General features: G+C 37.7%; 1 protein-coding gene across 1 annotated transcript; it reads left to right on the top strand.

The window, feature by feature from the left end:
- Window positions 1-119: 119 nt before the first annotated feature.
- On the top strand, window positions 120-22,167 carry Pi3K21B (phosphatidylinositol 3-kinase regulatory subunit alpha). Its single transcript, XM_011308710.1, has 10 exons — window positions 120-3,450; window positions 9,210-9,344; window positions 11,458-11,728; window positions 11,833-11,931; window positions 14,836-15,021; window positions 15,123-15,251; window positions 15,481-15,688; window positions 15,816-16,040; window positions 16,144-17,151; window positions 17,288-22,167. Exons 1-10 carry the CDS (start codon window positions 2,158-2,160, stop codon window positions 17,556-17,558), a joined length of 3,825 nt encoding a protein of 1,274 aa, XP_011307012.1. The 5' UTR covers window positions 120-2,157; the 3' UTR covers window positions 17,559-22,167.
- The last annotated feature ends 1,394 nt before the right edge of the window (window positions 22,168-23,561 follow it).

The following is a 23,561-nucleotide window of genomic DNA, read 5'->3' as shown; positions in this document are numbered from 1 at the left end:
CTAGGAGTCAAGTGGAGAAGATCGGCCAATATGAGGGATTCGTAGCGATTCTATTGGATTTTACCCGGGGGGTAATACAGCGACATTATACGGTTTCTAGGGGGGGTGGGCGGGGGGGTATTTTCAGAGGGCGAATGGTAGAGGATTATAAACGATATATATTTTTGTAAAAAAAGTATAGTGGCCCCGTGGAATTGTTGGGGAAGAGAAGAACTGGGGAAAGAATCAGTGGAACAGTGAAGTTGTTCAAGGTAGGCGAGTGTTGGGACTGAGGGGAGGAACTTGAGGAACTGGTGTTGCTGGGCACCGGTGGATTATTCTCCTGGATTATTTTGATGATTTTGGGGATTTGGTGGATCCAGACTATTTGTTCGTTGATGATGGTATCGGTTTTATTGGTAAATTTGTGAACAGTTTGGGGGGTGAGAACGGTTGTCAGGTGGAGAGTATTGAGAGTGGCAGTGGCTCGTGTTAATTCGGTGGTGGATTAATCGGGGAGTTGATGGCAGTGTCGGTGGATGTGGAAATGTGTGAATTTTTTTTGTGAGGTATGATTGGGGCCAGTGAATTTTTTTTTGGCAAATTTTTCACGATTTTTTTAATGAATTTTGAGTGGTAGAGCTGTGTCTGGGCTCTTTGCTGTCTTACCGACCGGCCGGTGCAACACGATCGACCGATAATACTCTGTACTCTTTCACCCGTGGTGTACATGGGGTAGCAACGAGGTACCAGTAATTTTCGTACTCTGAAATCACCAGCAAGCACATCTGGTCGACTTTATCCCCATTTATTTTATTTAAAATCGTTATTGCCGATTTATCGTTATTCAATTGGATGGGGGGAAAAAAAATGGCTGTTAAAATTTATTCATAATTTATCAGCTGGAGGCTATCACAATCGACGGGGGCAAAAAAATTTTTTTTTTCTAATGAACCAGTCAGCGAGAATTGATAACGGAGTAATTACGATGGAGCAACAGTAGCTCAAGTGATAGTGTGAAAGAGCAGAGTCAGATGAAAAGTTGACACTCGAGATTCTCTAAACCTTTGGCTGTTTGATTTCACATGTTTCTTACTCTACGAATCAACGTCTGGATCGTATCAGGAGGATTTATAAAATCACGGTTGTTGCGAAACAGGGGAGCTTGTGTTGAGATATAGCGGATGAACTGAACGAATTTTCTTATTTCACCAGTGGTAATTACGATAACGTAAGTGGGAGATTTTGCTGGTGGGGTCCAAGCAATGACCTTCGGAAATACGAGGCCGTTTGTATCGTTGGGTTTCCGTGTCGTGCACGCGACCAAGACGGCGCCAAAATCGAAATATTTTTTGTTAATTTGAGCATAAAATTCATCGAGGGAGACAAACACGTGAAAATCCCAGATCGATACTCAGCATCCCTTCAGAGATAACCGAGGGGTGGAAAAAGGTGGAAAGTCCTGGAGTCTGCGATTTTTCTGAAGAGATCTCAGGTGAGGAAGGTGGAGCAGAATTGGGAGGCGAAACAAGAAAAAAACTTGGAAAGAAAGGAAAGGAGAGGATAAAAAATCAGGCAGCCCCTTTAACGTGCCTTGGAAACGAAGAGATTCCTCCCGCGTATCACCTCGATCGAGACCGTTCCTTGGAGCCTCTATGGAACACTACGCCAGAGGAATTGTACGTACCCGCCTTTTCAAAACCGGTTTCGTTCGGCTTGGTAAAACTGGCGTTTACATTGGTTGCGTTGTGGGAAGCATGAGCCAGTAAGAAGTAAAAAGATAATAAAACCGAAGAGAAGTTGAGGATAAAAAAAGCATCCATTGAAATAAAAATATGATCAGTGATTTTTCTTTTTTTCCGAAATCGAGTAAACGATAAAACGGATAAATTTACGCAAGGGCACACGCTCGGCTGATACCAACCAACCAGAGAGCTCGAACCAGTGAGCGTGCAAAAGTAACTGCCTAATCAACCCAATTTACTGTGATCAACGGTGAAATAATAAAAAGGAACTATTCAAAAATGGAATTAATTTATGCAAACAGTCACCACAAGTTGCTTGGGATTGGCCAGTGCATTGTGGACCGTTGCAAGACTTAAATACCACACTGCTGCATTATCCGTTGATATAAGAATTAAAATTTCTGAATGATAACAGTGGTTGAAGTTTGTAGTGATGAAGCAGTCGGCGAGTCCGCCAGCAGCTGCCCAAGTGCAGTCAATGGTATTCGGATCGAGAATACGACAGGTTGATTATCGTCGTCAGGTATGCGATACTGATTACGATGATGATAAAACAATAAAGATCAGTCTCAATGAGAGTAAGCAGACTGGCAAGTATTCACCGAAGAAGGAGGACGACGGTAAGACCAAATCACCGGCAATGTCGAGGATGTTAGCCGTTGATGCTGACAACTATATGCTGAGAAAGGGTGCAAATAGTACGAATTGTACTGGTGTTGCAACAGGTACTAACAGTGTACAGATGACAACATTACCAGTGACCAGTGGTGGACAGTGTAATGTTACTAATGTTGTACTTGGTACATCATTGACTGATCGCAATCAATCCATATTTGGAATAAATAATAATGCCAATTGGCAGCATGGCAGTCAAAATGTTACGTACACCTCGGGTGGAGGTGAAATTGAGTGCTGTGGTAATGTCGATGGTGTTGTTGGTGATAATTGTGATACGTTGACCACGTGCGATGGACCAGGTGCATCATCACCCATCAACGATATCAATTCCATTGACCAGTCATTTGGTACACTGGGTAATTCACATCAGGATACTCATGACGAGCGCGAGCGCAACGTCAAGCTGAGGAATAACGGATGGCCAACTCGACGAATAGCCAATCAACAGATATTAGGGAATAATTCGGCATTTGGACAGACAAAGCATAATGGAAAATTGCTCGATAATGCTCTGCTCAACAGCATTGCACTTGCCAGTCAGAGTTTGATGCAGCCCAAGGTCAGACGTGATAACAGATCGAGAAGAAATTCGGAGTGTGAATTGTCGGATGAGGATATTGGGAGTATTGATACGTGGTGTGGTGATAGCAATAGGCATGATGTGTCTTGTGCTCGTCCCGTATCCTTTCATCGTTACCTGTGCTGGTGCAATGATTTTAAAAATGATACTGAGAGGGGGGAGGCTAACGTTGATAATGCTCTGGTGAGGGGCAGGAGGGATGAGTCACCGCGGGCCAATGGCAATTGCAAGAGTCAAAATGGGGTTAGGGGTTTACTTGAGAATGGTAGCAGTGGAAAAATAACCGTAACTTATCAGAGACAGAGTCAGGCGTATTCGCGTTTATGTTGCTGTATGTGTGGTTCTATGTGTCCTCCAGAGTGTCACGCCTGTTTTCACGTTGTCTGCAAGGAGTTCAGTGGACAACACCTGTGCCAATGGGCCGAGAAGGGACACGCACTTCCGGGACAGGTCTTCGACAAGGACAAGGTCAGTTCATTTGGATTTTTATTATTTTATTTAGTTCTCTTTTTTCTCTTTTTTTTTTTTTGGTCTATCGGGGATGGGGAAATTTCCGCTTCCGTTTGGTGGTGCTTTGCCTTTCTTTACGGGCTTCTCCTCGGTGGGCAGGGCAATTTTATTTAGTTGGTCATGTTTTCCACCGGAAATTTCCACCATTTTTCAGGATATCCAAGTTTGGTCTCTTTCGTTTTCTGTCATGAAATTTGTATTTTTAATGCACCAATTATCGTTATTCAAATAATATTATTTTCCGGTCAATATTCACTTATGGGAAATAATTGGAATGGCTACGAGCTCTAAAAATAGAATCCATTTCATTTCCTTGGAAGCCGCATTTTTTTATCTTCACACACAGAGATAAATTATTTAGAATAATTATAGATAGATGAGTAAAATTTTTGATTTTATTGCATTATTTCTTCGTGTCTTCAATTTTATTCATTCAATCAGTACATTATTGCATTATTCATTGGTCTTGACTCTCTTTTAATTATTGGACTGAGTAATATTGATGAATAATTTATGGAAAAGAAATAATGAAGTTTGAATTTTTCAATTGAATTGCTGAGAACTTGGATATCCTCAGGGCTGATAGATTGAAGTAAACTAGATTTCCTGGAGTATTTCTATGATCAACTGAGTTAATCCTCGAGATCATTGAACTGTTCAGCCAGACCGAGGCCGTAGATTCAGTCTCGGGTGAGGGTGCGTATTAACGTCAGACGGTGACAAATATTTTCAATGTAATCAAAGCCATCTTCATTCACACTGCATTAAGCTATCCCCCCCGCCAAGTAATTGAACGGGATTATTTATTCGATGAATTGGAGGAGTAACAACATCCGTTGAATCTCTCCACTCGTGTGTCTCACATTCAGCCATTTCCTAGTTTCTCACCGCTTATTACCAATTATTCATTATCTAAATTCTCACATTCAAAGATAACACTTCCGTTTATCACTCATTGCAAAAAAATCATTACGCTATTTTTATTGGTCTATTACTCTCCAGAACTCCAGAAACATTCGTCTAATATTTTTGAATTAATACTGGATTAATCAGCTGTTAAGACCAGAATGAGGAATTGATATTTTTTCATTGACTGGGTGTGCAATTATTTTCGTGATGAGGCATTGAGGGGATTTTGCAAGATAATTTTTTTTTGGCTTGAAAATAGTCACGTTCGACCTTTTAAATGTCATGGTGAAGAACTATCGAATAAATCAACGCCAAATTTCAAATCGAAGGGGATTGTTCTTGGATTAATCTCAACCTTTAGTATTTTTTATTTTCGACCATTACAGCCAGTTACGTATACAATCTGAAAATTTCAATTTAAAAAAGGTAATAAACAACTCTTTCGTTTTGTCATTAAAAAAAACAAGCACGAAGTCATTACTCACGTTCGACTCATGCTTCGCGTTCTAACAAGCCCTAATTTCATTGTCAATTATCTCGCAAACTACATTGCCCAGGCAATTACAATTTAGCCAGTAACCGGAGAACATTACCAATATTTATTTAAAAATCAACTTTCCACCGACATCCCGGCGTATTATTAAAATTTCAATTTCACTGAAACTCGATATTTCCAGAAATTCATTGCATTTCCATCTAATACATTAACGTCTTTGTCCGTTAAGACAAATTAATTAATAATTGAAATTAATAGAAATTATACGAGTTGGAAATTTGAATTTTCAATGGACTGAGAACCCACGGAGGTTTGAACTTGATTTTTCAATATTTTTTAAGTGTTGAAAAAAATTGCTCAGTCCTCGCATAATGAACAAGTGCGTAAAGTCACCAATTATTAGAGTTTGGTGCGTTGAACCAGAAAATGGACAGGCGTCGGTCGTTACGAAATGAAATTGAGAAGCAGTACATATGTATGTACATAGGCCAGAGCGAAAGGCACTTTGCTAGCGATTATGCCCTGCCTTTTTCTTCTCTCTCTCATTTTGTTTTTTTCCCATTATTTTTTCTACTGTAAAAATCCCGCTCTCGTCCCGACGCCGTATACCCTTCATCGTTTGAGTGCTCTGTAACTGTATATTATGTATCGTATATAGGTATTATATTTTTCACTCATTGGGGAGTTTATGGTATGCCCTAGAAAGCCGTAAAACTCGTGGTGTTTCACGTTAAATGCGATGATTTAGGTTCAATTGACATCGGGTTTATGCCATTCTAGATATCACTGGCCCATGGGGATTGCACTAGGATTAAAATATCGGATGGTTATTATGGGAGTGGATATTCAGGTGGTAACTGTCGTGGCGTTGGGGAGCGAGTGAATTATTCGATAGGATAATGTATATTTCATGGAGGGAAATTCTTCAGAAAATTACAGTGCAGCAGAAAAGTAGAGGAAATCATTTTTACAGCAATTCTTCATTTCTTTAGAAAAATTCGTTGAATTCTGGTGAAATTCTCAGGATTTGTGTGAGAAATTGAGATTTTTTCTCTGGTCTCCCTGAAGAAATTAAATTCCAGTACCCGATATTTGGGTTTAATGTTCATACATAAACTTTAAATGTTATTTTTTGGAGAAATTGATGGTTATTGTCAAGCTTGTTCTCATTAGTTCCGTTTTTCATTCAATTAATGGCACTCTGTCGATTAAAGTCCCTCGTAAATTACTGAGTTACGGGGAATATTCTGAAGTTCTTTCTGTACTCGTATTTTTTTTTCATTGGTCCAATTAAAAAAGGCGCTTCGGTTGTTAATTAGTGAAGTTTAATTCAGTGAAGCGAAAAATGGTTGAAGAATGCATCTGTGGATTGAGAAATTGCGAGGGAAGAAGTTGAAGTTTATTTGAAGTGATTATGGATTTTTTTTTTCTTGCCTCTCATTTTGTTTAATTAAAAATTCAAGGATAATGTTACAAATGTAAAACACGGAATGAAAGAAAAAATTGCATTAGTTGGCAATTTGATTTTCCATGAAAAGTTAGACTGGAACTGATTCCGTGATTGTTTTATCAGCTTCTTGGGACGTATGTCGTCATGGACATTGCGTCTGAGATTACACGAGCGAGACGACGGGGGTGAGGAGAAAAAAAAAAACTAAGCGAGTTAAAAGAAAAATGAGAAAAAAAAAATTTCTGGCGTGCTCTTCTTCACGTCTCCTCCAGTCTTTATCGTTTAAACTTCCTTTTTTCTTCACTTAACTCATTTACTTCTCTCTCATCTCCACAGCATCCCACGAGACGCAGTTCGAGGTCTCAACCAGAATTGAACCAGTTGTCGATAACCCGTTTGCTTATTACTGAAATGAAAGAAGAAATAAATGAAACCAAGTAGAAAGAACGGCGAAGCATAAATACGGGGAAACCGAGGAATGAAGGGGTAAAACATTGAGAAGAAGATGAATACTAAAATCCTTAAATTCAGTGAAGCACTCGGTAAATTTTTTCCTCCAAACATCCACGCGCTTCAAAAATTTGATAACAAGTAACAATAATTCACATTCGATTGGATTATCATTTTTTTTTTTTAGAAATTATCGCTGGAAAACAATCATAATTAATTAATAACAAAGCGTAGTCAGGCCGGCCTGGTTATTAGTCCCCATTGGGGAGGACGCATATAAATATTTTTTTTATAATGCGAAGATCACAGATGCTGCGATAATATTGAGGCTTTTTACATCTTCTCTATCCGCCAGTTCACTCCCTCTTCCATCTCAGCATTCGTTCGTTAACTCTTCATCACAGTTGCCAGTTGGCAGCTGATTCTTGGTAGAAGACTCATTCGTAAATCCGTCATTCGTATTCCCACTCTGGCTCCATACCAAATCCAAATAAGGATTTGGGATTAAGGAGCCACTCCACTCCGTTATAATCGTAATTGTTACATTATAATGCTAGGCACAAATCACAGTATAGCAGTCTGATAAATTCCTAGCTCCGTATGACTCTTTATGGGTTATCAGCAGGAAAAAAAAAATATGTTTTTTTTTGTCATTCGTATTTCCATCGTTTCGAAACTATAAAAAGTGATAAAAAATGTGGAATGTGCCGTCATTATCTGTCCCAAGAATGCAAAGTTGGAAAACACTTTTAGTCATTTTTTCTAGTCCTCGGTTATGGAATGGATTAGTAATTGAGAAATTATCTGGGGAATCAGGGATTCTGGAGGATTTCTGAGATTTTTAAAACATATTTTTGTTTTGTATCTGAATTATCGGTCTTCAGGGTCTTTATCGACCGGAAAAATCGTTTTTTTTTCATCAGCTCAATACACGCGCCGATTGTATTGGAAAAATGTACAGTTCAAGGGGTTTCGAGAATGTCGATAAGGCCTGATAACTTGAATATGATAATTCTCTTAATTAATTATTGAATTATTCCGAGATTGAGCCATGCAGGAATATTCTAGTGCTCTTGGGTTTCTCAATTAACTCCACGAAAATAAAAATAAAAAAGAAAAAGCCTTCAAAAATATTTCCGCCTTTTCTCGCAGTACCCTGCAATCGTAATCGTTACATTGCCCTCCGAAATTAAGCACCACTTGGTACAGCAATAAATTCCGGTGCAATTCTTCCTCAGCAGAAGAGAAATGAGATTTTTTTTTCCCCCTCTGTCCAAAAGACAAGTAAAAATGTCCCCAGTGTAGTTACCCTTAATTTTTTTTGGTCGTCAGTTGGTGAGGGCCGCTGACTGAAAAAAATAGTATATCCCTGGAATTCGTATTTGGGTAACCGAGAATAGCATTTATTCGCCTGAAATAACTCAACGCAACGATTCGCTGGGTTCCACATTGGTGAGTTTCTAGGCTGAAGACTGAGGGTCTTCTCCCTTCATGCACTTCATTCATCGGTTTCTCTTTTTTACCTCCGAGTTTTATCGGCCCTCGTGGCAAGTAAATACGATCAGAGGGACAAATTCAGGAAAAAAAAAATCTTTCATCTTTGTAATTTGTTTTTTATTGCGCATTATTATGGCGTAACTGTCTTGTTACGAGGGCTAAAATCATCTGGTTTGAAGTCTCCATAAACAATATCTTTATAGTCTCCCTTGTCGTCTACCACTTCACCATGATTTCATGCCTGTCACCGGATCCTCGGTATTAATGACGAACTAATGATACCAGAGACTTGGGAAAATGATTAGTTGGCCATTTTTACTTCACCCAATCCGGATGACTGAATTGTTGGGATTATTTCTTCGTTTGTGTCAATTAGGCTTTTTGCCACTCTGCACTTCCGCAAGTGTTTATCAAAAAAACTTCGATAATTGGAGGAGTCTCTTATTTCCGATTGGTTAGAAATTTTTTAATGAAATTCACGATATAGCATTATTTTGCGTTGACAGCAGAATTGAGGAGGAAAATAATTTAATGAATTCTAAGAATAAAATTTTCATTAATTTTTTCATTGAAAGTGGAGCGAAAACTGGTGTGCATTATCGAGAATATCTTGACAGTTTCTACCTTGAACTCCTCGCAAGATAATTCTCAAAATGAATGCACGTCTCAATGAAATTCACAAAATCTCGTACGTATCACCGAGTGGTCTATTTCTCGCGTTATCTCACGAGCACGAAAAAAGCTAATGAAAAAGAATAATCACAATGGATCGAGGGTCTCTCATCATCGCCAATCGATTCTTATCGTAAATTACACTCGATAACGCGCCCTCTCTTTATCAAATTACCCACATATTTATCATCCAACGATTGTTCATACGGATTAATCAATTCCTTATTTCTTGAAAATTTGCAGCCGGTGAGTGAGTGGACATCTCTGAATGTCGTCGAGTGGATGTCGGCCCTTAATCTTTATCGATATGCCGACGTATTTAAATCCAAGGACATCAAAGGGGCCGATCTCCTGCAGTTGGATCGGGAGAAGCTGATGGTGAGTGTCACATTCCATCCAACAATATTTCATCTCATTTATATTTTTTCAATAAAAAAATCGGGCAGTTCACGCAAAATTGACGCGTGGTGATGCGATCACATCCATATTTTTAATAATAATTAACTTTGAAAGAATGAATTCAATTCTGATGAATTTTTCGGATGAATGATAAAAAAAATGTCAATCGTGGGAGAAAGGGTTGGAAAATCCCCCAAAAATTCATTAGGATAAATAGAGAATTTAATTTGAACAATAAAAACTAATTGTCGAGGAAGAAAATGAATAAAACGAAATAAAATAGCTCGCAATGACCAGAGATAAAAAAAAAGGGTCCCCCCTCTGGTGACCCCATCCTCTGAAGAATCGTCAAGAATTGCCAGCAGTCTCGAAGAGTCGAGGTCGAACGATAAAGACCCCCACCAAGTATCAACGTGAATCGTTATTAGCTCGAGTTTTACGATTGTGCCTGGATCTCGTTCTTCCCCAACGAGGCGATGGCTCTCCTACCGTTATTTTATCCTACCTTCACCAACTTCTATCTCCAGATAGACACTGACTTGCAAACAGTATAAATACGTTGAGAATGACTTAGACGCGGTGATAAAGATGAAATGATTCGAGATATCGATGGCCAAGTGTATTTTACCTCCTGCTTTTGTTGCTCAAATGGTTATTTTATTCAAGTTAAGAATGGAGCTCGGGAAAACATCGAGATTAAATCTTTTGTCGAGTGGTAGATAATGGGAAATATATCTCGGTAAATTAGTATCTGTTATTTGAAAAACCTTTTACCCTTTCGCTGATTTCGTAAACATGATCTCCGAAAATACATCATGGGAAAATACTTTCGTCTTTATACTCCGGAAATAATTCCTGACGAATGTACAATTTTCACGACACAAGTTGCCATTTTATCATAAAATATAACTCGAGAGAGAGATAGATTTTTTTTTCCTCAGCGAAGAATTCCATTCCCTCAATGATATCCTCGCTTTATTTCCATCCACCCAAAACACCCCGATAATTTATATTTCCCCTAATATTTCACTCCTGGTGCTCAGTATATCACCGAGTTTTCGTTGTGGACTCAGGGGGTTACAAAAATGGAAACGTGGAATATTCGTTGGTATAAAAAAAAATAAAATGAGTGAGAAAAAGCGTTGCAAGGCGCCAAGGCTTTTTCATCAGCGTAAATCTCGATTAACATACTAATCGACTCGTAAATTGTCCACCGTGGTCTCGTGTCCTTCTTGTGTGTGTGGAAACGACATACTTCCAACTCGGAGCCCCAGCTACTCCTTCTTTCACTTTAAACTCACCTCCTTCAGTTCCTCTTTTCCCTCACTCCTTTTCCTCGGTTCATTTTTCTTTCTTCTCTCTTTTTCTTTTTATGCGAAATTTTTTTTATATTTTTTATTCTATCTAGCCTCAGCGCTCGTCTCTGCGTTCACCGTGACTTCGTTTTGGCTCACGATCTTTCGCCGCCAAGCGAATGTCACGTTTCGTTGGCCACGAGACCTCTCCCTCCTTAAGTTGAGGCAAAATGAGAGAGAGGGATAAAAGCCACAATCTCGTCTCCCAATTCCCACCGGTTTCAAGACTACGACTTGGCTTTTACTACTAGTACCTTCCTGCATCGGGAAAAATGGGTTTGCTCGTTTGACTCGAGTCAAACTTTGGATTTTAACTCATTCAATTGGAATTCATCTATTTCAATTCATTCATCATGTCATGAAAAGAACCTTGAGTATTTTATATCAATTTTTTGCTTTTTCAAATGCTCTCCCCAGAATTCACTGTTCCTCCCAACTTTCAAAACTGATTCGAGAAGGAAAGATATGTATTCTGACATTTACTCCCACGATGTGTTAAAATTCCAAGATTTCGAAGAAGAGAATTCCATTGTCGAGTTAAATCAGCACTTCAATCGCCCAAGTAATTGTAAAAGAAGTCGACTCGTAGTATTTATTTAAGACGTTGTTTAATCAAATGGATGTGCGCTGGAGTGAGTAAATACTCGTCAATACTGGGAAGAATCGAGAGAATATTTGCTATTATTTACCGAAACCCACATGAATCACCGATTACACTGGTTCTTTTGTTTAATTAGAATATGGGAATAAAGGATGAGTTTCATCAGAAGAATATCCTGGTGTGCATCGAGGAGCTCCGCCAGACCTCAACATCACCATCATCAGACACATCAAAGTCATCAACATCACTGTCGAGCAATGACACTAACATAACCAGTGATACTGCTGTTACAATCGGCAGTGGTAATCAGCATAATCTAGTACCTCACAGTTTCAGTGTTTTGGAGAGATGTGACAAGTGCCACAAATATCTTCGGGGTCTCTTGCATCAAGGATTCTTATGCCAAGGTTTGTTACTTGATTTATTGAAATTGTGGAACAGCATGTGCCAGTCAAATATTTCCTTTTGACACATCATTTTTAACATCTCTTCAATTTTATTCTTATTTTAGATTGCGGTTTGGTCGCCCACAGAACGTGCACAGCAACGGGTTTGCCCACGACTTGCGTACCATCCGATCCAGAGACTCGCAGCAATCGATTGACTTCAGGTGAGACCAGTGCACAATTCAAAGATAAATATTATCTCTTTATATTTTTTGAGGATTACCCCTCCTATTATTACCCCTTTATTTCATTCACTGGAAATTCGTGTGAGTGAAATGTAATTAGGAAGTACTTCTTCCTTTTCTTTTTCCTATTAATCATCGATTCGCGAAAGAGGTTTCTTGGCATATGCTCTTGGAATCCACTGTGTTGGAGTTTTAGTCTCATTTTCTGACTCCCTCCATGTAATCCTTAATTATCGAAAAGTCGGTTATCTTTTTCCTATGAATTTCTAATTGATTTTGTACCGAGTCCGAGTGACTTTTTGTTTGCCACGATTATTTGCACATGCTGGAGAACACATTTTCATTCACGTTCCAAAGAGTTTAATTTACTCTCAGTGCCGAATGAAGAATTAACTTTTACACGTGTGCGAGAAAAAGTACATGTTCAATTTGTGGTTTCATAGCAGTGGGAAAATACGATTACTATAGCCACCGTTGTCACTACTTACACTTGCCCGAGGTTAACCACGACGGATATTAAGTGTAATGCTCACGTATTATCGGAGTTGGAACCGCGAGTTTGGAGGTATCATCGTGTTACACCGCGAAGAGATAAAAAAATTTCACTAGAATCGGTTGATACAAATTCAATAATTTTTCATTTATATTGACATTCTGATCTCAAGCTTTGGCATGAAGAGAAAATAATTTTACTTCACTCCGCGGTTTCCGCGTTATTAACAATACAATACATTTCATTCTGCTCAGACTCTCCCCTCGATCTTCAAAAAATTACTTCAGCAATGAAAAAAATAATTTGGTTACTTAAAAAAATGAAGCCGTCACCATAAAATCATAAACTTCATCTGCATTCACAATCTAACGCAATCGTAGTTGCCTTATACATCTGTCAGCGTAAATTTTGTACGTGAGATATTTCAAGGACAGTCTAAACAATAAAGTTAAATATGCAAAGAGGAGTAATAAAATCATCGATTGTCTCATAAGTGTTTCTCCCTGTTGTACATGTTGCGAACTCGACGGTGCACTTTTAGACACAAATATATGTGTGTTATATCGCAACTGAGCATTAATACAGCTCACTTGTGAATCCGTGAGTGCATGTAATAATGGTATCACAAAACATTGCACGTGGTGTACATTGGGAATGACCGAGAGTCTGCGCATTTTGCGGGTTAATTCATACGAGTGGCGCCAGAACCCACGGACACAAATGCTTGGGCCATTACTTTAGTCTCTCGGTTCATCACCTCCATTTATCCTTCTCTACCTAGTCCCCCTGATGCTCCATGATGCTCATCCACTTCTGTCTTATCCACGTCTACTCGTTTTACTCCCGTAATTTAATTTGCCAATAATTCCCCACTGCCATTTCGACTCGAGTCGTCGCATCAAGTGGAAGAACTCTTCCGAAATAAAATAAAAAATCTTACAACTTGAAAAACAACAGGATAACAGAAAAAATATAGATTGTGATAACAAGATGACAATTGATTATGAGATGACGTGAAAAAGTAGAAGAGAATAATGTGGAGTCAATAAAAAATGTAATTATCCATCTGTTATTGATAATGCATTAGCATATTTTTTCGGGAATGACATTGAGTGATTTTTGTTGCAATAATTAGTTTGCTTTATAATAAAGAATATTCAATGCCAGTTCTTTCCTGAAACGAATCTTGACTTGAATAATTATTGGCTCCTACTAAATTAGTGGATATTAGTAATCCACGTGGATGTCTAATGAAAATTACCATTAATTCTCTCGAGATTGTGGAGAACAGGTTGTGTTCATTCATTGGCCTCTAATTGTCACGTTAAACAGGTGGAAAATGGAGAATGCCGAGAGCAGGATAATTATGGCTATTCTCAGACGTCTCTTTTTTTTTGCATTGGAATTTCAAATTGGTTATCCACGTGGCAATGGCATTTATTATTCTAATTTCCCCCTGATATGATGGTTGGAGGTTACCGTGATCCATCAATTCTCGTTGGACAGAAGAAGACGTCGATAATTAGAGTTATTTTTCCTCGACATCTAACGACATTTCAATTCCTTTTTTCCATCTGAAGGAATTAATGAATAATTCACCTCTTGTTTTGAATTACTCATATATTATTAGACTCCACGTGGATTAATTATCTGAATTGGTTACGTGAATTAATCACATCATTACGATTACGTTTATCTGATTTACGATTGAATCATCGTAATAGAAGGCGATGAAATTATGTGGATAAAATCTAAATTCAAACCTCAGAGGACGAGGGAATTTTTATGTGGAATTATCGGTAGTTAATTCCGTGAAGATCCTGTGAGAGGACTTCAGTTTTACAATTTCACTACGAGCGTTGTAAAGTCCTCATGTTCTTACAATTAACGCACCAATCCTTTTTTTTTTTTTCTAATTGATAAATGTGTCGAGTGAGCACAACGTGAAGGGGACGCGTGGGTGTTCGAGTTGTAGAAATTAATTCATAAATTTTTTTCCTCATTCAATTTCTGCCTTTTTACGCCGTTGTAAATGGACACTCGTATCAAGAGTAAAGTTGATCGTATGACTCGTGTAATTTATGCTAACAATCTATTGCCATTGTCGAGGGCCTTAAAGAAATCTTGTTTCATATTTTTTAATCTCACATTATTTTTTACTTCTGAAAAATTCCACCGGTGGTGAAGAAATTATATATTCTCTGCTGGTTCATTTCTCTATTCGTTTCTCTCCAATGAATTGACAATTCCCTGCGAATTTTTTATGTATCAATTATTGTGAGAGGAATGATTATTATTTTTCTCTGTCATTATTGTGCTTTGATGAGGGGTATGATGGCGTGAGTGAAAATAAAAAAAAATGTGGCAATAATAAATTCCCTTTTGTTCAGTTTTTGGCCTCGCCCTGTGCTCGCAATTCGATGCATCTTCATCAAAAGCACCGGTTCTCGTTGAAAGATGTACCTTGGCCCTGGAGGAGAGGGCAATCGTCGACACAAAACTCGATCTCTACAAAGTATATCACAACAGTTCGCCCAACGAACAGGTTATTGAATTGCGACAAAAGCTCAACCAAGGTACGTCGAAATAATAAACTAAGAACTAATAAAAAAGTACTCTATTTACTTCTACATTGTTTGAAATTGTGTGATGAATTGAATTCTTATGTTTCATTAAGATGTCTACAACGCTGACTTGAGCTCGTACAGTCCCTATTGTATTGCCAGCGTATTGAAAAAGTTTTTACGAGAATTGCCGGATCCCATTATTCCTGTACAGTGGTACGACAGATTCTTAGATGCTGCAGGTAAATAATTTCATCAAAAGGCTGAACTTGTTTCATAAGTTTTATTAATGCTCGTCAAATGCCGACTGACTCACCAAGTTGGTAATTCATTCATGAAGAGGGATTTCAATAGACATTTGAGTTTCATTAAATTTGTTCGGATGACGAAAGTTCATTACTGCAATGGGTTTGATAACGTTTATTTTATATATTTATAAGAATAATTAATGAATGAAAAATACTATTTCAGGTTCGAGAAACGACGAACAATGTGCTATGAGATTAAATCAATTGGCATCAGAGCTCCCGGAGCATCACAAAAGTACATTGTACTATCTAATGTCACACTTTTGTCGTATCTGTCAATTACAACATGCACGCGGTTACACCGAGCCACCAACAATTCTCGTTCAAGTCCTCTGTCACATAATTCTCAGACCCCCCTGGGAGCGTATCATGTGAGTGTATCGATTTATTTACCCTCTCCTACCCTCATATTCTCTAATTTATCAATCTATCGATGGCCAGACCACCTTAATTGATGCCAAATGCATTTGATGTAAACACTTCTATTACCAATTACAGCCAAGTTGTATATAACACTGAGGCTCACATACGGATAATGGAATTGCTGTTATTGCACGGTAATTGGGGTGAGAGATTGCCAGAATTTGCCAGTGCGCCTCAATTGCCACCACGCAAGGTATCAAGACCTCAGTTTCCTATTGAACCATTTTCAACGTTGGATGAGGATACGAAAATTAGTGATCAGCAGATGTATCCAGAGAGCAAGGATCATCAAGTTCACAGGTATATACGGCGAATAGATTAATAAAATATTTGGAATGGGAGTGAATACGAAAATTGCAAAACAAAAATAAAATATTCACTCTGTAAATATTGATTCTTCCAGGTCTCGATCACTCCAGGAGGCCGAATGGTATTGGGGCGATATAACTCGTGACGAAGTGAACGAGATGATGGTAGACTCTCCAGATGGTACATTTCTTGTGCGCAATGCGTCTTCCAAAGGTGGCGAGTACACTCTGACCCTGCGAAAGGGTGGGACAAATAAGCTGATAAAGATATGCCACCGGGGTGGAAAGTATGGTTTCTCGGAGCCCTTCAATTTTCACTCCGTGATCGAGCTCGTGGATCACTATCGCAATCATTCCCTAGCCCAGTACAATGCAACCCTGGACATTAAACTGGTGTATCCAGTCTCCAGGTTACAGCAAGACGAGGAGATCGCCTCGACGACCAAAGACATGCCTAATGTCGTGCAAAAATTCATCGAGCTGGACAGAGAGATGCACAATCACATGAAGCAATACCAGGAGTGCTCCGAATTGTACAATAGAACGGCCTACGAGGTGCAATTGAAGCGTCAGGCACTGGACGCCTTCTGCGAGGCAATAAAAATGTTTGAGGACCAGATGAAACTCCAGGAGAAGTTCCAGAAGGAGGCGCAACCTCACGAAAAGTGCACGCTGAATGATAACGCTGAACTATTGAGGAATCGTCTTAAATCACTGGAAGACAGCAAGGAACAGCTGGACGACAGCTTGAGACAGCAGATTGCGTACAACAGGACACTTGAGCGTGAGATGTACAAATTAAAACCTGACATGGTGCAATTGATGAGGCAAAGGGACAAGCACTTGATGTGGCTGAGAAAGCATGGAATGAAGCAGACTAAGATCAATCAGATTACGTTGAATCATTCTTACTCGAATCCAGTGGCTGGTGAATTAGCGTTGAATGACTATCAGGAGTTTGATTTGGATGTTCATGCTGATGAGAGAACCTGGTTGTATCTCGAGGGGGGCAGAGAGGATGCTGACAGGGTTCTAGCTGGAAAACCTGATGGCACATTCTTGGTCAGAAAATCCAGGACTGGACAATATGCTCTGTCAATTATGTAAGATTATTCTTTCGTTTTATTCTCAATTATTTATTCTCAATGATGGGCATTTTTTCATTTTGCTTTTAAATTTTAGTCGTCGATTAGAATATATTGAGTTTAACCAGTACCATCAATTCTTCCAAATTTCCAGGTGTAATGGGACCGTTAATCACTGCATAATTTACGCAGCGGAGAGGGGTTACGGTTTCGCTGATCCCTACAACATCTACGAGAATTTGAAGCAACTAGTCCTCCACTATGCACAGAACTCCCTCGAGGAGCACAACGAAAGTCTAAACACAACCCTCACCTATCCAGCATTTGCATCCCCAACGGATTTAGCACGTCTTCAGACCCAACAGCGACTTATTCTGGCGCAAACCCAAAATCAAATGGCACTTGTAGCTGCCAGTATGCGTTAGGATGATTGATAATTTGGTTGGAAAACAATAGACGTTGACTCGATGACGAGTCTGATCGGGGTAAATAAATAAAATCCGCAAGAGCATCAACCACCGTCAACATAACAATAATTATTCAAAATCCGTGAGTCTGTCTTGCCGCTATCAGCCAGTTTCTATCCTTCCGATAAAAACTAACGAAACAAATATTCCCATTATCACATAAGTCCCCCAAAATCCTCAATTCCAAGGGGGAAATATTCACAAATCCCATTCTCACTAGAATCTGATGAATAATCTTTAAAAGATTACAAACTTTAAAAACAGAATTCATACTCATCGTCATCCCCTTTCGACTTTATTCTCCATCGGTACAACGAAATGTTTTTTCTTCTACGTTTTAAGCAAGAGGAAAATAACTTTAATGAAGAAATCACGAACTAATGGAATGCCAAGAAAGGAGGATAATTTTTACGTAATTTATAAGTGCTGTGCCAGCCCCTTAAGGTGCGCCAATTTTTTTTTTTTTTCAAAGTAACTCAGAGGTCGATTTATACATATTTCTCCCCCTTTTTAAATAACATTTTTTTTCTAGAGATAACTATCTGTGATTTCAGATCAATAAGACGTGCGGTGGGTGTTTTATTTTGATTAATTGTTGTTTCTTATATAATTCCTGCTTTTTATTTTCAATTACTCCGAATTCCTTGGAGATATCCACACCCATTCGATTTTTTTAAATTCGTATTGGTCCTTGTGTTGAGCACAAGGCAATAGTCCCTTTATATAATGAAAAATATAAATAATCGCGAATAATGTCAAAAGTATAGAGGAGTGAGAGATAGACGATGGACAGACGTAAATGTTCTTCTTCGTTCATATTATTTTCAAATTGAATTAATTGAGGCTGCGTTTAGGAGACGTATGTAATATCTTTTTTAAATAAATGTAATTAATTGCGATAAATGTGAAATTAGTGTGAAAGATGAGATGAATTTATTGAGGACGATTAACGTATGTATGTTTTTTTTTTAGTAAATGCACGTTAAATTGCTCTCTACTTGTCATCAACGAGTAATTGGAAGATATATTGCGCTGTGGGCGATTAAGAGACGTTTAGTATCTCGAGGGCGGTTTTATTATGCTATTTACATAATTGTAGGAGTGTAGAAGTCATAATCGGTCCACCACCCCCCCTACCCCTTTTTTATCCACAAGATGATGTTGACGGTAAATCAGTTGTTATTGTTTTTCATTTGAGATAATTAGCTGGGGATTGTTAAGAGTCACTTATTCTCGTGTTAGGAACGATCAGTTGTCGACTAGAGATCTCAATATTGTAATTGACGAGGACAATTATCAATTCTGTAATTGATTTGACATTTTCTGTAAAATTCCCCAGTGAAGTGGTGAAATGTCTCGGTTAAAGGGTACGAGCAGAATTTTCTCGTGCAATATTTTTCCACTTCACTCCAGGATTTTTAATTCATCAGTTGGGTATTTCCATTCAGTTTAGTTTGAGTTTTATCTGGATTAATCGAGAAATTTTGAATTTACACGGCGGTCACAAGTGTAAATTTCAAAAGTGTATCGAATTAATATCAGTTAATTATATTGAAGATGTTTAATGAAATGTTCTCGTTTATTGCATTACCAAAGTAGTGAAAAATGAATACATGACGTTGCGAATAAGTGTGAATGAGTTTTTTACGCAACGAGTGGACGAGAGTAAGTGATTCTAGTTGATGAATGGAAAAATGAAAAACAATAAAGAAGGATTTATCGAGTCAGTGGAACGACGAGGGTTGAAGTGACGATGACGATGAGAGATTGACGTGCTAAATTTAACTGCAAACTGAGAGAATATGAATGATAACTAATGAAACAATGAAGCCTCGAATTTTTGTAAATTTGTGTAAAATTCATTAGACGTACAGCTTTTTTTTTGTAAGTGTAATACCGAGTGAACATGGAGTTGATAAGCCCTATTTTAACAAAATGAAGATTGTTTATAGTGAATAGGTATTTAAGAGGAGTCTAAGAAATTGTGGGCAATATTTTTTTGTATTAAAAATGGAAGAAATAATGATAATTTGTACGAGGGATTCAGCTCTGGAGGGCTGGTGTCAAGTGGGTCAGGGCTCGGTGACAATGCAAGGGCACTCGAGCTTGTCTGACTCGGGTTAGAGCCTTTGAATGCATGCGAGTCTCTTGAAGGTGCTCCTGTGATAATTAAAAGAAGAAAAAAAAAAGTGAGGAAAAATAATAAAATGAAAAACTTGACTCAAGTGATTGAAGTAATTTTTTAAAACGAGAATAAGATGATGAGGCAGGTATTGTGTGATTTTTTCATTCGTTTCACTAATCGAATGCATGAAAATATTAAAGTATCTTCATTGCGTACAGCACTTGCGATCAAATGATCTCAATTCATGCCGTTTATGAGTGACTGAGTCACTAAGGAGTTGGCCTTAACGAAAGCAATGGACATTTTTTTTAAATTTCTACCAATTTCTGTTTTAATAACTATCATTTTTTTTTTATTTGAGAGAGAGATGAAGTGAGTAGGATGTGGAGCTTATGATCATGTCCGACCTCGTCGTTTCACTGTGTGAATACAAGGAAATTATTAGGTACATATATATCCACTCAATAATTGTGTAAAGGAAAAATATGAGAGAAAAATGAAAAAAATTCTATATATACACACATATATACACATATATTTACATAATATCTATATTTTTAATTACTTTCGAATGAACCTTAAGAGGCTGTAGTATTTGTCAACAGGTGTTGGAGAATTTTCCTCGGTTTATTTATTTTTCTTCATTTATGAGGGATAAATACACGTGAATCGTAAAACCCATCGCAATGAGGGAATTCAGGGAAAAATGGGAGTACTTTTTCTGCAGATGATTACATTTTCTCTTTTATCACTTTTTAACCATATTCTATTTTTTTTTGCACTGATGGTGAGTATTGCAGCCTCTCGGACCATTATTTGTAATCAACGTATACACCTGGATATTTCCATTTCATTGACCAATTGGTTGGGTTTACGAGGAATTTCTGTGGAGGCAACACATCGCTTTCTGCTATTTTATTTGAAATTTCAATTTATTGACAAATATCTGGAGCAAATGGGATAAGAGAGAATATCCTGACAAAACCATTTTCTATACACAGCTGGGATGCTGCAAAATTTTCAGACATATTTGCCAAACAATTATTTTGATTAATCTCCAGGAATTTTTCGATTCATCTCTCGTTCGGTTCAGTTGCAAACCACTTGACATTAAATTTCCCCTGACATTTGCATGTCCAGTCTCTGGAATTCCCTCCAAAATACCTCGGTTTATTCTCCACAAGGCCCCATACATATTTTCCATTTTATTTCTCCACATATTCTATCGACGTCACACACACAACGATTTGATTTACCCAGTGAACGATTTATTTTTCACAACTATGCGTTCCGGCACGTTCCGTGTAAATTCCCCGAAAAAAAAGTGCACTAAAAAATTCCCCCAGTGACGAAAGGAGTGGAATAAAAAAAAAAGTATAAAAAAGTGAATATTATTCCGTACGAATAGCCCGCCTGCGGGCACGTATGTAAATACCACTAAATCTCTTCTTTCCACCAATTTTTTTTTCTATTAAAATTTATGACGATGATCAACACGTTTATTTTATCTAGCCATAGGGTCGTGAATGTCACGACTAACGAACGTTTCGTGTGAGGATATAAAAACTGCAAGTGTTACCTCACTATTTGTATATTTAACAGCAGTAATAAAAAGGGGGTCCAAGCCCATTGCTCATTGGCCCGTAGATTTTTTCGCTCTGATGATAATCATCGCTATTGGTATTTCGATGAAGAGATACGAGAGACAGAATAAATCACTGGACAAAATTCTTCGCCGAAATTTCCGGTGAAAGATTGAAATTGATCAAATATTTCCAATTCGCAACTCCGATCTTATCATCTTCTCTGATTTGCAGCGGACCGTAGGGAGATAGCGTAAATTTTGTCAAAATCTTTTTTATAGTTCGCAATTAGATCTGCAAAAAAGGTTATAACAAGATTTTTCATATCTGCAATAAATTCGGAGATATTCGTATTTGTCTCTGACATCCGTTTTATGAACGTAAAAAATGGAAATGGAAATTTTCCTGAGCCGCGAATTTCACCGGAAATTTCAGGCGATAATTGTGGGAAGTGGTAAAAACGTGAAACAAGATTGGACGCCAGTTTTTAATTCAATTGAATTGAGTGGAATCTCGTTGGACTGAGGAATAATTAATTGGTGAATTTTCAAAAAGATAGATTCAAGAGAAATGTGAGGAACGCATTGATAATAATTGTGAGCTTTTTCCTTTCTCGTGGAAAATAAAAGAATAAAATTTACACAAGAAATGGAAAACATAAATATGAAACATTTGTTGTCTTTCGTCGGGAGAATGGATTTATAATGTTGCCTTAGCTTTTGTACAAGTCAAGTGTAAGTGAAGTGAAATGGGGGAAATGCTTGACATTGGCTGAGCATTTTTTCGAATTGAGAGATACGGAGCAAAGGTGAAGATAAAACAAAATTGTCTGAATATTAAAACGTTAATGACAGGTGAATTCTGCATTTAATGATTAAAATAGTGATTCACAGATTAACGTTAATTAACAGGTAGAGGCAGAGGAGAGAAACTCATGACACAACTGAAATAATTAGACAGCAGAGTGGAAATTAAAGGTGGGCGTATCGTCGATTGTTGAAGTGACTTAATGATTTGTGTGAAATTATGGGAAACCCCGATGAATTAATTCACGTGGCAGTTATTCCCCAGAATTGTACAGGAGTCTTGCAGAATTAATGAGAAACTACCCCAAAGCGATAGAAAATCATTACCCCGAATGAGCCATTTTTGTCTATCAAGCAATAAAATTCCATTGACATTTTCTACCGAAATGACTCATCGAAACATTTCTCCAGTAACTCCAGGAATAGAAAAGATTTTTTAACGATCAACCGCCCTAAATTGTCCTGGACAGTCAGAATTCCCAGCAATTTTCTGCCAAATTTGTGTTTTTGTCTTGAATTATAAATAAATAAATGTCATGATTCAGATGAATTATCAGTGTAGATAATTTCAAAATGGACTGCACAACAGAATAAAAGGAAAAAAATAAAATCCTGCAGGACTTCATAATCGATGAATCGACAGAAAAATGATCGAAGAACCTCGAAAGGATCAAAATAAAACAGAGCATGGGATTACCTACGCACTAAGCTGATAAACACTAGAGAGAAAGAAAATTAAAAGAAAAAAAAAAAAGAATGTACGCTGTCCCACTGTGATAAAACTTTTGTTTATGCATGTAAAATATATATACTATATTACTGTCACAAGTATTGAGATGAAGAAAAAAAAAATAATAAACAAATTAAACAAATCAATATTATATACGTGAATACGTGCAGGTGCGTGTATGCGTTAAATAATGATCGACGGATACACGTATTGCAAAATATTGTCGATTAAAATGTGAAGAGAAGAAAAAAAAAAACGTAACGACTTGCGTAAATTAGACGCTCGATTGCGCCGTGATGAATTTTCATAGTTATAATGAACAAAATGAGATTAGGGGTGAGGGGGAGGTGAGAGGGTGATAATGATGATTGTGATTACTGATAGACGGGGATGCACCGTTCGGAGATGAGAAAATAAAACAGCAACGACGAAACGATCAATTAAGAATGGCTAATCAATGAAGTGATAAAACGTAATAGAAATTGAATTACGTTTAATCACTTTGCTGGAGAAATTGATGAACAAGTGGAGAGTGGAATTATTGATGAAAGATTAACAGATTTTCCGGCCGAAAGTACAGTATTATATGGTCCTGAGCCTTAGGCTCTTTCGATAATCATCGCCTGGTGTGATTCGAGATCAAAATAATTATCATTAACAAAGAAAATGAATCGAATCAATCTTTCCTATAATGTGATTGTATTAACAGATAGTTAA

The sequence above is a fragment of the Fopius arisanus genome, unplaced genomic scaffold (assembly GCF_000806365.1).
Source record: "Fopius arisanus strain USDA-PBARC FA_bdor unplaced genomic scaffold, ASM80636v1 scaffold00062, whole genome shotgun sequence".
NCBI lineage: Eukaryota > Metazoa > Arthropoda > Insecta > Hymenoptera > Braconidae > Fopius > Fopius arisanus.
This window is presented reverse-complemented; position numbering and strand designations above follow the sequence as displayed.